Source organism: Miniopterus schreibersii (assembly GCF_964146895.1).
Source record: "Miniopterus schreibersii genome assembly, chromosome: 14".
Classification (NCBI taxonomy): domain Eukaryota; kingdom Metazoa; phylum Chordata; class Mammalia; order Chiroptera; family Miniopteridae; genus Miniopterus; species Miniopterus schreibersii.
The window spans coordinates 35,768,935-35,786,166 of NC_138114.1; the positions used below are offsets into that span (position 1 = coordinate 35,768,935).

At 33.5% G+C, this 17,232-nt stretch overlaps 1 protein-coding gene across 2 annotated transcripts in view; it reads left to right on the forward strand.

Moving 5' to 3' along the window:
* The window catches only part of HELLS (helicase, lymphoid specific), a 30,108-nt gene extending 12,876 nt beyond the window's left edge, over positions 1-17,232 (forward strand). Inside the window, exons 8-22 of one of the 2 annotated variants that reach the window (XM_081158729.1) lie at positions 216-440; positions 978-1,160; positions 1,716-1,859; positions 4,526-4,722; positions 6,260-6,356; positions 7,531-7,692; positions 8,325-8,464; positions 8,548-8,686; positions 9,805-9,888; positions 9,971-10,090; positions 11,413-11,529; positions 11,836-11,995; positions 13,636-13,732; positions 13,824-13,900; positions 16,669-17,232. In XM_081158729.1, the coding sequence (XP_081014855.1) occupies positions 216-440; positions 978-1,160; positions 1,716-1,859; positions 4,526-4,722; positions 6,260-6,356; positions 7,531-7,692; positions 8,325-8,464; positions 8,548-8,686; positions 9,805-9,888; positions 9,971-10,090; positions 11,413-11,529; positions 11,836-11,995; positions 13,636-13,732; positions 13,824-13,900; positions 16,669-16,763 (2,037 nt within the window). In that variant the 3' untranslated portion in view covers positions 16,764-17,232. The remainder of the gene's footprint in view (positions 1-215; positions 441-977; positions 1,161-1,715; positions 1,860-4,525; positions 4,723-6,259; positions 6,357-7,530; positions 7,693-8,324; positions 8,465-8,547; positions 8,687-9,804; positions 9,889-9,970; positions 10,091-11,412; positions 11,530-11,835; positions 11,996-13,635; positions 13,733-13,823; positions 13,901-16,668) is intronic. The other variant, XM_081158730.1, reaches the window with a different exon arrangement.

Consider the following 17,232-nt stretch of genomic DNA (forward strand, 5'->3'; position numbering starts at 1 on the left):
TTTCAAAGGTGTACTTTTGGGGCCCCCCCAATGGCTGGCTTTACTTTTGGGGGAACGGAGGTAACTGTCTCTAGGGTTTTATTCAACTTAAGGTTATATTTCTTATACCTAATGATTTTAGCACTGGGTAAATTTTGATTAGCAGTTACATTTTTTATAAGTAGAGGGTACCAGCATTATGTATCAAACTTCTAATTAAACTTTTCTCTTTATAGGAAGAAAGCTCCTCTTCTAATCTCTGTGTAGAAGATCTTCAGAAAAACAAAGACTCAAATAGTATAATTAAAGATAGATTGTCGCAAACAGTTAGGCAAAATACTAAACTCTTCTTTGACCCAGTGCGGAAATATAATGGACAGCCAGTACCCTTTCAGCAACCAAAACACTTTACAGGAGGTGTGATGCGTTGGTACCAAGTAGAAGGCATGGAATGGCTCAGGGTAATGAATTTCAATTTTAATACAACATAGTGGTTCATTTCTGTGTAATAATCTATTAATGTGATGTAACACAACTTGAGCCGTTCCTTCCATGTTTCACTATTATATGTAATACATTTGTGTGTAAATACTTGTTTTCTGATTTATTTACCCAGAGTAAATTTTTAAAAGTGAAAATTATCTTGCCCTGGCCAGTGTGGTTCAGTTGGTTGGGCGTCATCCCCTGTATTAAAAGGTTGCCAATTCAGTTCCCCGTGGGGGGGGCATACAGGAGGCAGCCAATCAATGTTTTGATCTAACGTCAATGTTTCTCTTCCTCTCCCTTTCTAAAAAAATCTTTAAAAGTGAAAATTATCTAATTCAGCGCTTCCAACACATTTATGACTTTGATAACCTCCTTCCTCCAAGTGTTATTATAATTTATAGTGTGAATCTGTCCGTCTCATCATAATTATTTTTGGGTAAAAACAAACAAACAATTGCTAATTCAATAGGCATTTATCAGAATTTAAATACAGTGTATATTATTTTGTCCAGATGCTTTGGGAAAATGGAATTAATGGCATTTTAGCAGATGAAATGGGATTGGGGAAGACAGTTCAGTGCATTGCTACAATTGCATTGATGATTCAGAGAGGAGTACCTGGACCTTTTCTTGTCTGTGGCCCGTTGTCTACGCTTCCTAACTGGATAGCTGAATTCCAAAGATTTACACCAGAAGTAAGACATGTTTCCTTTTGTTAAGTATATATCATTTCAAATGTTTGTTTTGTTGTCTGAATTAAATTATACATCTCTTACTATAATTATATTGATTTCTGTATGAATACTGTCCCTTATTCAACTTACCTTTTAGTCTGATCAATACCTACTTTAAGTTTATAAAGAATAGGTATTAGTAATCTTGGACTTGTTGCCAAAAATATCTCTGGATGATTTTCAGTATATTGGATAATTTGGTTCACCTGACACACAGACCTAGATAGAATTTATTCTTTAATTCTGTTTATTCTTATTACGGTGTTTTCCATATGTATTTATTGCTATACCAAATTTTTGCCTTATGAGAAACATTTCAGAAGTAGCTTTGTAATCTACCTTGGCTTACATTTGATTTGTTCTTATGATTTTTTAATTCTCTGATAGTAGTCCAATAATTTATTAGAATTGATTGACTAAGATTAAGTTATTTCTCTCTGAAATGAATGTTATATTTTCCAAATTTTTATATTCAGATTTTGTTCTAAAGTTTTGATATAACATAAAATCTTTTAGATTCCTACTATGTTGTATCATGGGACCCAGCAGGAACGTCGAAAATTGGTAAGGAAGATTCACCAACGGAAAGGAACACTGCAGATTCATCCTGTGGTAATCACTTCATTTGAAATAGCCATGAGAGACCGGAATGCATTACAGGTGTGAATGGACTTCGTTGGATTTTTGTAACCCATAAATCGCATTTTTATAACACTTTCTCATCACCCAGTAATATTTTTTTTTTTTTCCTGATGGAAGTAATAGATTGTACTGTGCACAGTCCCTTAGAAACTGAAGGGACTGTTTAACAGAAAGATGAGATGAAGGTTGTAGCCTCTAAAGAAAACTAAAACCTATGGCACTTTAATATAGCCATAGTGTCATTTTCAGTGTATTAGAATCTGCCAGATATAGACCTAATCTGTGAATGTATTAGATATGTCTCTGACATTCACTTTAAATAGGTAGAACTTATCTATTTCATTTTAATCAAATAAGAATAGGCTATACGGCCCTGGCTGGGATGCTTAGTTTGTTAGAGCATCTTCCCAATAAACCAAGATTGCACGTTCAATCCCCGGACAGGGCACATAAAAGAATCAAATAATGTATGCATAAATAAGTGGAAGAACAATTTGATGTTTTTCTCAATAAATTGACAAAAAGAAAAAGAATAGGCTCTTCGAAGACACCTTTTAGACATAAATCTAGAGCATAACATTTTCATATCTGTTTTCATGTTATAGCTCCTTTTTAAAAAATTTTTTATTTTAAATATATCTTTATTGATTTCAGAGAAAGGAAGGGAGAGAGAGAAACATCAATGATGAGAGAATTATCATTGATCAGCTGCCTCCTGCATGCCCCTGACGGGGGATTGAGCCCGCAACCCGGACATGTGCCCTGACTGGGAATCGAACCGCAATCTCCTGGATCCTAGGTCGATGCTCAACTGCTGAGCCATGCCTTACCGGGTGCTCCTTTTTTTTTTTAAGTGCCTAAGTTAAAACAGTAGGAAAATTGACCTTCTCTCATTGTCTAATCAATTCATTTTTGGTGTTTTGAACATTTTTCTCCATCTGTTTCACATATAGTTCTTTACTGCTTTGTTTTTTCTTTCACCTTTATATCAGATATTACCTATGTGCTAGTGGAATTTTGGAGTATTACTTGCAGTTATGTTAGTTTTTCACAGTAAAAGTATATATTCTAAAAACAGTATATATACTGCTTTTAGAAAAAGTAGGAAACAGAAAGACTAAAGGCATTTGTAATTCTACCTGAGAATTACTTCTCCTTTATTAAATAACTATTGTTAACATATAGGTATGACTTATACATACCTATACGTTATACCATACATTCTTTCTTAAAACTCCTATTTTTTTATTATTTTTTTTAAACATATCTTTATTGATTTCAGAGAGAGGAAAGGAGGGGGAGAGAGAGACAGAAACATCAATGATGAGTCATTGATCGGCTGCCTAGCCTGCAACCCGTGCATGTGCCCTGACTGGGAATCGAATCCCTATCTGGATCCTAGGTCAATGCTCAACCACTGAGCCACACCCGGCCGGGTGAAACTCCTATTTTAAAGTAAATAATAGAACATGAAGACCTTTCTAATTCTTTTTCTCTCTTTCTACACAGTCTGTATTGAAACAGTTAAGCTTCCTTGTCAATTTTATTTGCCAAATACCAGAATTGTAATTTTCTCTTTCCTTGAGCATATGTTATTTATAGTCTAAGGAGTTGATGGTATTGGGGGTGCAGGGCTTCTATTCCTGAGTAGTAGCAGAAGTGTATGAGTTCAGTAATTTTTCAAATTCCTCATCATTTCCGTTGTATTGGGTTTTCTTTTTCTTTTTGCCTATTTATAAGAAGATGTTTTATATTTTGATTGGCTTTTTAAGGTAGATGGCTTATGGTGAGAAATTTTTCACGTTATCTGGTTTGCCATATCAACAGAAATAGAAGTCCCAGGTTATTTTATTAAAGTCATAATGATATTATAACAAATTATTTTTTCATTCTGCTGTAAATGTATAAAGTAAAATAGGAAAGACGCCTCATTTCATACTCTTCCCCTAATTTGCCAATCTTTTATCCAAGGATATCCTTGCCAGTTTGGTTTTTATATTTCCAAGAAATATTGCATATTTCTGTGTTTTTACACAATAAAATAGATGAACTTTAAGTTTGCCTGGTCAAGATAAAAGAAAACACAGATATTAAAAATGAGAAATGAAAACAATTTTCATGACAATGTAATAAAACTAAATGGATGGCTTTTTGCAGACACAAATTAAACTTGGCTGTAGAAGGAAGGGGAAACCTAAGTAAACCAGTAACTGAAAACTTAGGAACATCAGTTTATAATGAGAATCAATCTCAGGTATAGGCCTCAAAAAGAAAATTCTAATGTTATCTGATTTTTCAGAGCATAAGACACTAAGAAAAGCTTTCTATTCTTTTTTAGTTATCTAGTATAACAATCAAAATTTGCCAATGCATTAGAGTGGAAAATTGCAGACTGCTTTGACTAAAGAATGTGAATGGAGAAATCTTAAATACATACCAGCAGGTAGACTTTAATTATTAGTTCATGGCCAAGTGAGGTCTGTTTCAGGAACACAAGTATGCATTAGTTTAGGAAATTTATCTTTTTATTAGATCAAAGGAAAATACATTATCTTAAAAGACACAGAAATGCCATTTGATAAAATTTTATGTTCATCTCTAATGAAGAGGTTTTATTTTTAGAATTGTTTTTAGGAAAAGTTGTGAGGCATCATTTAAAATTATTCCCTTAATTCCTTTTTCAGCATTGCTATTGGAAATACTTAATAGTAGATGAAGGACACAGGATTAAGAACATGAAGTGCCGTCTAATCAGGGAGTTAAAACGATTCAATGCAGATAACAAACTTCTTTTGACTGGAACTCCCTTGCAAAACAATTTATCCGAACTTTGGTCATTGCTAAACTTTTTGTTGCCAGATGTATTTGATGACTTGAAAAGGTAGGTGAGCCAGTTACTTGAACTTTTCTGTTTCCTTAACCTCAAATTCTTTGTTCTTAGTTCAAATTAATTCCTTGCTTCTAGATAGCTGAATTAAGGTAATAGGTTTATTTGCCTTGGTTAAAGGAAAACTGTTGCATTGAGAACAATACAAATGTTTTGTTAAAATATTTTTATAGGGCCCTTAATTTTGTTAACTTTGTGAAACACATTCAGATGATTTTTACTCATTTTATCCTCACAAAACAATTCAGGGTATAGAGGTTAAATATATCCCCTATCTCACATATAAGAAAATCCCAATGTAAATTTATTAAAAGTAAAGTGTTAATGCCAGAGCCAAAAATAAAACCAGGGTCTCCCAGTTTCAACCTAGTGCTTTTTATTCTATAAACAGGTTGAATCTTATATTATGAAAGCCAAAAACTAAAATTAGTATGCTAGAATGAATGAGAAAATAATCTTAACAAGTTAAAAATAATTAAGATGGAAATACCAAAATCAGGAGGGCAAAATAAATGATTTATTTTGGCATCAGTGAAGGAAGAAAGTTAATATAGGAAAATAACGTTGAATATTTTATTTTGAGAATACATTTTTCACCTCTGGTTTCCTGATGTTGTCTGGCTGTCTTATTGTTAGTATGGAACATTTATTAAAGACAATATTTCCAGGTCCTACGCATTCCTACTGAGTTAAAACATCAAGGTAGGAATCTGAATTTATAAAACATGCTTCAGATGCTCAAAGTTTGGAAATAGCAGTTCTAATTACTTCCTAAATAGTATTAGCATTTTACCCAATTTGATTTACCTGGCAATATTGTGTTATTTAGTATAGACTATAAGGCATGCTTGTATTTATTTGCTCATTTTAATAGTTTTTCTTACACTGAAGAACTAAGGCTATGTAATAGTTATTATTAAGGGATGTATATGTTGAATTTTAAAAACATTGGTTGCAGCAGGTCATATTTATATCTAAAGAGACATCATACTGCCTTAGGTTTCAAAGATAGTTTTCATTTCTATTACTTCATTAAAATGTTTCAGAAAATATGTACCTTAGGATGTGAGGGCGATCTGGCTGGGACATCTGTCACCCCATTGATCACCAGGGTTGATTCATCTAGTAGGCTCGGCGGGTGTCCCCTTTGTCCCTCACCATTCCACGTGCATCCCTCCTGAAAGCTGCATTTTGCTTTCAGTCCAGGCTGGAGCAGTGGCTGTGCTCCCCTGCTAGACCCACCAAACAAGCTCTCACGGTCCGTTTGCAGGTGGACATAGGGTGGTCAAGTATCCAAGACCCCAGACACAGCCAAGAGAGGTGCTTGGTGTGGAGTCTGCATTTTAAAAAGAAAAAATTTCCTTTAATGTTTATTTGGCTTTTACACTATTGTAAGATTATATTGCTGTATAAATCGAGGGTGGGGGGGGTGTCTTCTTTGAGAGTCAGATTCATAATAAAATTAAAAGTGTAAACACATCATGTTAATATAATTTATGTGATAGCTTAACTTTGATCATTTCTCTTACAGCTTTGAATCTTGGTTTGATATCACTAGTCTTTCTGAAACTGCTGAAGATATTATTGCTAAAGAAAGAGAACAGAATGTATTGCATATGCTGCACCAGGTTTAGACTTTTTTCTTATTTTGCTTACTGTAGACTCAGAATAAAATAAAAAGGGAACCCTAAAGATCAACTGTTCAACTCATTGTAGTAGATTTTGGAAAATTAGGGTGCTCTCAAATTTAACATACTCCCCCACCCCAGAGATCAACATGACTGCAGCAAAACTCAAGTGCTTTTTGAAATTTTGACCTTCTCATGTATATTCATTTGACCCTTAGTGGTTACTGATATGTTTGTCACTCAAAAAGTGAAATTGAGTGGTTTTTATGCAATGTTTTTAAAGTAATTTTTGCGTAATTTACTTCTTGGAATGATCCATTAATTAGTTACCCACAGTCTCCACCCATCCCACCTACCTTTACTTCAGACAAGCATAATTTTTCAAAGGTCTCCTAGTTATTTTCATATGTGGGCCTGAAAAGCTTCTTAATTGTGTTTTGACAATTTTATTCAAAAATCCTGATAATTTGTTTTACTTTAAAGTTTATACATATTTGTGATAAAAATTTGAAACAGTATAGAAATGGAAAGTAAAAATATCCCAAATCATACTCATCCTACCAAATCTTTTTTCTGGATAATTTCCTTTAAACTATTGGTCATGTTCTCTTTTCTCTTGTAAACTCTCTCTCTTCTTAGCTCTCTACCTCTGGGGTATTTCTTTTAAAGACCTAAGCAGTCTAATGTATCATTATCTGTTGCTTCTTTATTATTTTATAAATGTGAAAATCATTTGTCATCACACAGCTAATGAACGAAAGTAATTCTAAGCTTGAAGTTTTAGACTTTATAGGAGGTTTTCATGTCCACATCTCTGGGCTAGTTAATTGGTTGACTCCTTGGTTTTCTACTAATCCAAAACCTTACTTTAAAAGCTGTGGACTGTAACGTACTCTAAGAAGTACAGATATCACCTTATTTTGGCTTTTAAAAATATTCAATATATATTAGAAAAATTGATGAATTATAAAATGTAAATGGATAAATACTACGAATTTGCGGTGTAGTGATCTTGTCTAGGAAAATTTCAGGGAGATATTTTATCTTACCTTTTGAGACTTGATAATATTTATATTAGAAGGAAAGAGAAAGAAAAGGGACCTGTTGGGAGAATATTTCTTAAAACATAGGGATGTGCAATATTCACATATGTTTATTCATGTTTAAATTTTAGATTCTTACACCTTTCTTACTGAGAAGACTAAAGTCTGATGTTGCTCTTGAGGTTCCTCCTAAACGAGAAGTAGTCGTTTATGCACCACTTTCAAAGAAACAAGAGATCTTTTATACAGCCATTGTGAACCGTACAATTGCGAACATGTTTGGATCCAGTGAGGTAGAGTGTAGATTTGAAATATGCTATAAATAACAGCTGGCATAGAAAATTCTTGGTTGATTTCAGTCTTGTGGCTCATCACCTATTTTCAGGACTTAATGAGGGTGAATTTCTAACTGGAGTCAAAGGCATAAGGCCAGTAATGCTATGTTCCTACTAAAATTTCAGTGATGGCTCATACATTAATTGCTTTCTAGTCATCTGGAATGCTAGTTAAGAATTTTGACTTGAACAGACACACGGTATGCTAAGGGCCTGCCGACTAGATCAGTCCCAAAAAACAATCCCTTTATAGAATGTTAACTGACAGCCAAAAAATGTAATAGAATACTCTATTTGAAAAATATACCTTATTTAGTCACCTACAATGTTATAAGAAATTGAAGTGGAATGTGCTTGTAACTGAAGATTAGGAGACCTTTAAATTTTGCTTAAATGTACAGGTTTTTTACTGTATGCCTATGAATTTTTTCTCAAAATACTTATGGTTATGCATTTTTTCGTTTGTATTACAATGACTGTTCTCCCATTTTCATTATAATTAAAGGGAAGATCTGGCTTTTTAGCTATATATTTAGAATTTAAGGGTGTACTTTTTAAACAGATATTTCTTTCATTTGTTCTTTTTTTAGAAAGAAACAGTTCAGTTAAGTTCCACTGGACGACCAAAACGGCGAACTAGAAAGTTAATAAATTACAGCGAAGTAGATGATTCCCCTAATGAACTGGAAAAATTGATCAGTCAGATACAGCCAGAGCTAGACCGAGAAAGGTGTGAGTTTAAAAATAAAGTATCCTTTAAGCTGTGGTATTTTTTCATATTTCTTGTATTCACGGATTATATATTTTTGCTAGAGCTGTTGTGGAAGTGAATATTCCTGTAGAATCTGAAGTTGATTTGAAGCTACAGAATATAATGATGCTACTTCGTAAATGCTGTAATCATCCATATTTGATTGAATACCCTATAGACCCTGTAACACAAGAGTTTAAGGTAAATACCACTTAATAATGCACTGTTTTTATTTCTGTGCCTTTTTTATGTTGGGGAAAGTGTCACTTTCCATATCGGAAAAATTAGAAATACATTTTTTTAGTAACAGCTGATTTCCACTGTTTCACTTGCTATTTTAGAGACACCTTTAGTTGCCACCTTTTCAGTAGTACTTTTAGTTGGCATTTAGCTTGTCAAAACCAATCTGGCTGCTCATTTACATCTCAACCAAGAGCCACAGGAGAAAACCAAAAAGTTGGTACTAAGTTTGCAAACTTTCAGATTAAATGAAATTGCTTTCTTCGGCAGTTGATGGGAAAATAGCATAATAGTGTTAAAGGAAATCAGTTCTAAGTAATTCTCAGTACTTAGTTTCATAGCAGTGTTTCTCACCCCTGGAAATCTGACATTTTGGACCAGTGTATTTCTTTGTTTAGGTGATGCTGTCCTGTGGTCTTTAGGCCATTTAGCAGCATCCCTAACCTCTAGCCTACTAGATGCCAACAGTATTCCGTCCCCAGTTGTGACAACCTAAAATGCCTCCAGACACTGCCAAATACACCCTAGGAATGATGGGCAAAATTTCCCATATATGAGAGCCCTTGCTTTACAGTTTTTCATTCAGGTAAGGAAGAAGATAATCTGAGGAGGAATTGATATTAACCAGAAGGTGAATAATTCCTTACTCTTCAATACTAGGTTGTTTATAAGCTCCTGTGTTTTCTTTAATTTCTACTGAGAGTTCTGACAGTGATTTTCATACATATTTTCTTAAAAATATAATCTGTTATAAAGAATAGACCTCAGCACATATGCAGTAAGTCTGACCTTACTCTCTTATACAGAGCCTTTGGGAAAGGAGTGGGAGGATAGATTGAGGTTATACTTCAGCTGAATTTTGCTTTTGTAAAATCATGGGTTCTAGATCATGTCTTTCCTAGAGAAATAATTATCTCCTGATAAAATACGCAAATAACAAGATCAAATTAAAAAATTTTTAAAGTTGTATAGCGATTTGTTGTTGAAAATTGAACTGTTCACCTTTCTTTTATTTTGACAAAGCCAAATTATTAGTAATTATTATGACTACTTTTTTTTCTTCTTTGCCCTCTTTTAAGGTTGATGAAGAATTGGTAACAAATTCTGGGAAATTCTTAATTTTGGATCGAATGCTTCCAGAACTAAAAACCAGAGGTCACAAGGTGGTACTTTGGTTGTTTTTTTTTTATTATTTAATTATTGTTTATTGATCAATATAGATACTAAGATATGTTTAAATTTCAGGTGCTGCTTTTTTCACAAATGACAAGGATGTTGGACATTTTGATCGATTACTGCCACTTTAGAGATTTCAACTTTAGTAGACTTGATGGATCCATGTCTTATTCAGAGAGAGAGAGAAATGTAAGACTTTTTATGTCATACATACCCAGTTCTTTTTTATAACTCTTATCTTGTATCTGACGTAATATTCAAAATAGACCCACAAATTGATAGATACAAAAGACCAAAAACCCTTTAGTCTTAATGTTTCTCAAAGTATATAGTATATCTTTTGTTAATACCCTTCTTAAACACTATTGTAACTATTAGAGGATAACAAAATTTTTTCTCCGTTTTGGCTCTTTCCTTCCCATCTAACATTTTACTATTTTTTATCGCATAGCTGTGATACAGCATCAGTCTATTACTCTGTCCATTTAACATTCCACCTTCTTTGGGTGTATTTCAAAATAAACTATAGATGATACTCCCTTCTTTCTAATTACTTAAGAATATTTTGTCTTTTGGGGTAATATGTACATATCCTGAAGGAAATAAAATAAAGGCTATATTTGCTGGGTTTTGTTTTTGTTTTTTAATATATCTGTTGATTTCAGAGAGAGGAAGGGAGAGAGAGAGAAACATCAATGATGAGAGAGTTTTCACTGATTGGCTGCCTCCTGCACGCCCCTGACTGGGGATCAAGCCCACAACCCAGGCCTGTGCCCTGACTGGGAATCAGATCATCATCTCCTGGATCCTAGGTCGATGCTTGACCACTGAGCCATGCCTAGCCAGGCTATTTGCTGCTGAGTTTTGATGAGTGTGACCTAAACTGTCAAGATATAGAACGTTACCCATCAGCTCAAAAAATTGCCCCATGCTCCCTCAGAGTAATCCACATTTTCTGCCTATCCCATCTCCTAGCCAGCCACTTTCTTGGTTTATCACTATTTTTTGAGGGAGGATGGCTTAGACTTTTTGTCCAGGGTTTTTATTGAGAGTCAGTCAGGTAGGCGTGGAGCACCTGTGTGTCTGGTCTGAGCTGTTCAGTCTCAAGCTCCTCTGAAGGTAAAATTGATACAGTGTGTCTTAGGTCCCCTAGTTTTTTGCCAAAACCTGGGAAATAGGCATGCCTGTGAGTTTTTGTATTGTGCGGGGTACATCTTTGGCAATTTTATATCTTTTCAGAAAATTGGCCTTTTTCAACTTTTATGGATTCTGGGGTTTTCAGTATTTATTTTACCTCACATCAAAAGTCCTGTGGATGCTGAAGAACTCATACCCAGTTTGAAGAGTGTTAGGTTATATATATAAACCTTGGCCCACCACTGACCCCCCGCCTTCCTTTCCTGGTAAACCCATGGTTGTAAGATGGCTGCTCCACATGCGGCACCCTGTCCTCCTTCCAGACAGGAAGTTGGTTTGTCAATTGCTGTGCTCACATCTTTTTTTGCTTTTAGATGCACAACTTCAACACAGATCCAGATGTGTTTATCTTCTTAGTGAGTACACGAGCTGGTGGCCTGGGCATCAATTTGACTGCAGCAGATACAGTTATCATTTATGATAGTGATTGGGTAAGTTGCAAGTATAATATGCTGATTATTACATTCTGAATTGTTAATCTTTCATTGCATGCTTTGCAATTTTATTTATCTACTTTGAAAAGGTATATCCATTTTAAGTAAAAATTATCAGGTGTCCTGTGTGTTAAGACTTGAACATCCTCTATCAATGAAGCCATTCTAGAAGTTTAAATTGAGTTAAGACACTATTTAAAAGTTTTCACTTAGATCATGCATGTTGACTTTACCCACACATAGTATAAGTTTAAAATACTAATCTTATGTTGTTCAATGTTATTTTTCTTTTTTTACTTTAAGAACCCCCAGTCTGATCTTCAGGCCCAGGATAGATGTCATAGAATTGGTCAGACAAAGCCAGTTGTTGTATATCGTCTTGTTACAGCAAACACTATTGATCAGAAAATTGTGGAAAGAGCAGCTGCTAAAAGAAAACTGGAAAAGTTGATCATCCATAAAAGTAAATACCACTTTCTAGTATTTTTTCCTTCAGTTGTGTATTGTGGATTTTTATTATTTTCTTTGTAGAAGAAATTAGTGAGGCTTGATTAGTGCAGGATTTATTGAATAGGCAGTGGGAAATTTGGAGCTGTAAAGACCTAAGTTGGTGACCATAGGCATAAAAGGAAAACAGTGAGTTTCTAGATGAGGAACAAAAGGATAATTTCAAAGTGTCTATCTGAAATGTCTCAGGGATTTGAAGTGATGTTGATGCTTATCTTGGTAAGAGATTTGCCTGTGAAAAGAATTAAGAAAACTTCCAAGCCTCTTCTTGCAAGTTCAGTATGTTAAATCCTAAGATGTTAAAAGATTATTGAAGTAGTGCTATAAAAAAAATCCATTTTACTTTGTTGAACCACTAGTTTGAAAAATATTTGACTCCAGAGTGCCCTTTCCATACTTTTGATCATAGCATTTTATAAAATACAGTGTTTTTTAATCTGGGAAAGGTTCTGAGGAGTAGGGAAAATGAAATGGGTAAGGCATTGGTGTTTTATGTTCTGTACCTTTGAGATTCCTTGGAGAAGTTTTTTTTATTCAGTATAAAATTATATTTGGATAAATGACTTGATGGCTACCGTAAGAAAAGTAGAAAATCATGTTAGTTGTGAAGCCTAGAGAAATGGGAACATCATCATAATGTTGAAAATTACTATCAATTTTTTCTAATGCTACTTTCCTACTTGCAAATACAGTAAGTCCTCACTTAATGTTGATAGGTTCTGTGACTTGAAGTAAAATGACATATGACAAAACCAGTTTTACCATAGTTACTTAATGTAAACAGACGTTAAGTTTCTATGGCATCTCATCAACATTAAAACAAAACTATTTAAGAACCTGCTATACTTCAGTGTGTCTGATTTTGAGGGAAATGTGGATTAGGTTTTGGGCATCTTTAATTTTACTTGATGGAAAATTTAGATTGTAGCTAGAATATGTATTGGATAAAAGAGGAGCTTTATTCTATCAAGATTTTGTGCAAATTAAAAAATTTTCACCTGTGCTATTTTAGGAATTTAGTAGAAATTTATTTTGTTTATTGAATATAGTTTAAATTAAGTAAAGCTTATCATTTTATTTTTCTAAGTTCTATTTTCATTATTTTGAGAGATTAAAATTTTAAACAATTTGAAAGGAATTTTTAAAATATTGACAGTGTTTTATTGAGGTATAATATACTTACAGATTTTAAGTATACAGTGATGAATTTTGACATGTCTACTCATGTAGTAAATCATCTGTATTAGAAGTTTCGTGTTTTTTTCTTTTGTTTTTTAAATAATAGCTGAATAGTTTGTCTATCCATTCTTCTGTTGATTGATGTTTTGAATTATTTCCAGATTTTGATTCTTATGAATAAGCTCTTGTATGAGTATTTGTGGACAAACCCATTTATTTGTTCTGGATCTTAGGATAGGTGTATGTTTACCTACAGGAAACTACCAAACTTTTCCTGAGAATTTTAGTTGCTTTTCTTCTTTACCAACATTTGGTTTTATATCCTTTTCAATATAAGCAGTTCTGATTGCTTTGTAACGTATTTTGGTTTTAAAACCAATTTTTAATGTTTTTAATTTCTTGATCATTGTTTTCTAGATCATTTCAAAGGCGGTCGATCTGGATTAAATCCATCTAAGAGCTTCATAGACCCTAAGGAATTAATGGAATTATTAAAATCTAGAGATTATGAGAGGTGAGTTGTGTTGTTGTTTTTTAATTTTAGAAAAATGTAACTCATTGTTTTGATTTATCTCATAGATCTGAATTTTTGCTTTCTATTATAGGGAAGTAAAAGGATCAAGAGAGAAGGTCATTAGTGATGAAGATCTAGAGTTGTTGTTAGATCGAAGTGATCTCATTGGTAAATACCTTTTGTGCCTTTATTTTCATGGAAACTTTGAAACATACACATAAGTAGAGAGAATAGTATAATATACCCCTATGTATAATTCACTTATCTGCAATAGTTCACACCATTTAGCCAATCTTGTTTCATTGCTATTCTTTTTTTGTCAGAATCTTAAAATTATCACATTTTACCCATATCCTTCTCATGCATTATTTACTAAGAACATGTTTCCAAACATAGCCACTATGTCACTATTACATTTGAGAGAATTGGCACTAATATCCAGTCCATATCCAGGTTTTTCCAGTTGTCTCAAATCTTTTTACAGTTTGAATCAGTATCCAGATTTCTTTGATTGTTGCGTCCCTTTTTTCTATAACACCCTCCTCACTTTTGTTTTTAATGCCATTAATTTGTTGGAGAAACCTGTTACTTGTCCTGTAAAATGACCTACATTCTGAAATGGGCTATTTCCCCCACCCACCCTCACCCCCTTGTGCAGTCCTCTGACTTTTTCTCAGTCTACGTATTCTCTGTAAAGTGATAGATAGCTTGAGTAAATAGTTCTATAGGTGTAATTGCCCCCAGGTTCCATATCAGGAATACCAATGCTTTGTTCTTATATTTTAAATCATACCAGGCACATAATACCTGAATTTCTTATTTTTAATGAGCGAAGATTGATTAGCAGATTCAGGCTGATCTTAATATAGTTTCCTGTCAACCTTTTATTTAACTTAATGATTTTAGCATCTATTGATGATGACTGTTTTGAACTTTTCCTTAAGGATTACAAAACTGATTTTTGTTGTTGTTCTGGCATTCCTTTATAGGCTAGAATTACTTTATTAAGAACTTTTCCTTTCAACTCTTTGGTTACTCTGAGATAGAATCTATACAAGTGAGCCGGATAATTGCTTCTTTTATTTTTCAATTTTTAGAATAATGAATTAATGCCTGCTGTAGAGATCACAAATATAATATTTAAAATTCATCATTTCCTAATTATGCTCTTGATTATTTATGTGTATTATATCTATATGGTGGAAATACTATATAATGGTGTGCTACTGCCCATCTTTTCCTAACTCGGCGTTCAGCAATATTATATAGGTATCATGATATTGGTGATGATAGGAATATTTAATACCATGGATATAGGCAAAACTAAAAGCCAGAGCCCTTTTCGGGGGGAGGTAACTGGGAAACATCCCCCAGCACACCACTAGATACAGTATTATGATGTTTTCAACTTAGTTTCAAATATCTCTTTTTAAAGTTGTGTTTGTCTTATTAGTGAATTGAAAGAATTCTTTACATATTCTAGATTAAGTCCTGTAATCAGATATGTTTTATAAATATTTTTCCCCAGTCTGGTTTAATGTTTGTACTTAATTGGTGTCTTTTGAAGGTGCGTTTTTTTTTTAAACTCATTTATCTTTTTGGTTGTTCTCTCTGATGATTTAGGTATCATGTTTTAAATAATTTTTGCCAAACCCAAAGTCATGATGTTTTCTTTAAGAGCTATGGTTTCAGTGGCTGGTGTGGCTAAATGGTTAGAGCACTGGCCTGCACCCCAAAGGGTTGTGGGTTTGATTTCCGGTTAAGGGCATGTACCTGGGTTGCAATTTCTATCCCAATCCCCGGCCCTGGTCGGAGTGCATGCAGGAAGCAACCAATCAGTGTGTCTGTCACATTGATGTGTGTGTGTGTGTGTGTGTGTGTGTGTCTCTCTCTCTCTCTCTCCCCCCCCCTCCACTCCTCCCCTCCACCACTCCCCTTCCCTCCATCCCTTTTACTCTGTAAATATCAATGAAAAAAATGTCCTCCAATGAGGATTAACAACAACAAAAAGTTAGTTTTAGCTCTTACAGTTGAGTTTTATCTATTCAGGGTTCCTATGTGTATTTTAATATTCAAGTAGTTCATAAAAATATGACCCTATTACTGCTGATACACAGTATTAATTTATAAGCAGCCTTCTTGAATTCTATTCTAAAACTTCTAGATTCTTTGGACTTTTTTATAGAAACAATTGCACCATCTGCAAATACAAGTAATTTGAACTTCTTACTATTATTCCTCTAACCTATTTTTGTTATCTCGTAGCATTAGTTAGAAAGTCCATGTATACTGTATAAATGCTATGAGCTGTTACTCTTGAATGGTCTTAACTTTAGTAGTAATTTCCTAGGTGAATGCATTTTATCAAATTAAGAACATTCTTCTCTATGCTTAGTTTAAACCTTAGGAGGGTGACTAGGATGTTATATCAAGTGTGTTTAGATCTAGTTCTTTATTCAGAAAATGTGAATTCATATTTTCAAATGTACACTATTCTTGTATAACTTCTATACTGCTGATTTTTAATTGATAATATATATAAGATTTAGCCATAATGCTTTTTTTCTCTAACCATAATTGGGCTTTTTTTCCCCTCTCTCTTATAAACATCTCTGAGAACACAGTTAAAATGGATATTCTATTTCTCTATCTGTGTATCTTAAATTTAGCAGAAGTGATTTTAATTAGCAAACTGATGTTTCGGTTTGTGTGTTCCCTTGAGTTCAGTTCTAGTTGTAATAAGAATAGTAAACTTTGTTGATTTTGGTACTATTCACTATTAATGATTAAGGAGTAAAGGGCCCATATTTCTGTGTTTTAAATTTTTCAACAGATAGCTCGCATATGATAGGAACATATAGGACTTTTTTTTTTTTTTAATATTCCTCTTTAGGTTCTTAGCACTTTAAATACTTGTTTTAATATTTTTCTCTTAGATCAAATGAATGCCTCAGGACCAATTAAAGAGAAGATGGGAATTTTCAAGATATTAGAAAACTCTGAAGATTCCAGTTCGGAATGTTTGTTTTAAATTGAAGCTAAAGAATGTCTTTTAAAAATTCTTATTTACTTCTACAGATTTACCTATATTGGTGTTAAAATCCAGATTGCCTGCTTTACTTTTTGATTACATCAGTTTACATAATGTAACATTACATAATTGATAGGTGGTAATTTTCTGAGCCTTATTAAGAACAAATAAGTATTAAGTTTAGATTTTCAGTTAATATTTCAGACTCAGTAGTACCCTTGGGTACAGCCTGATGTGTACTTCACCACTGCCAGAGTTATTCAGTCTTCCTGTGGAAGTTTAATGTCTTTTTCTCCTCATTTCCCCTCTATAGCAATACAGTTCATGGGTTTTTGGTACTTCAGTTATGGAGTAGGCTTTTAATGGGGGAAAGATTGGGATTGTGCTTTCTGTTTAAATAAGAAATTGTTTGATTTTAGGGTCTCTTTCTATAAAATGGTTTACCAAATAAATATTCATTTTAAGATGA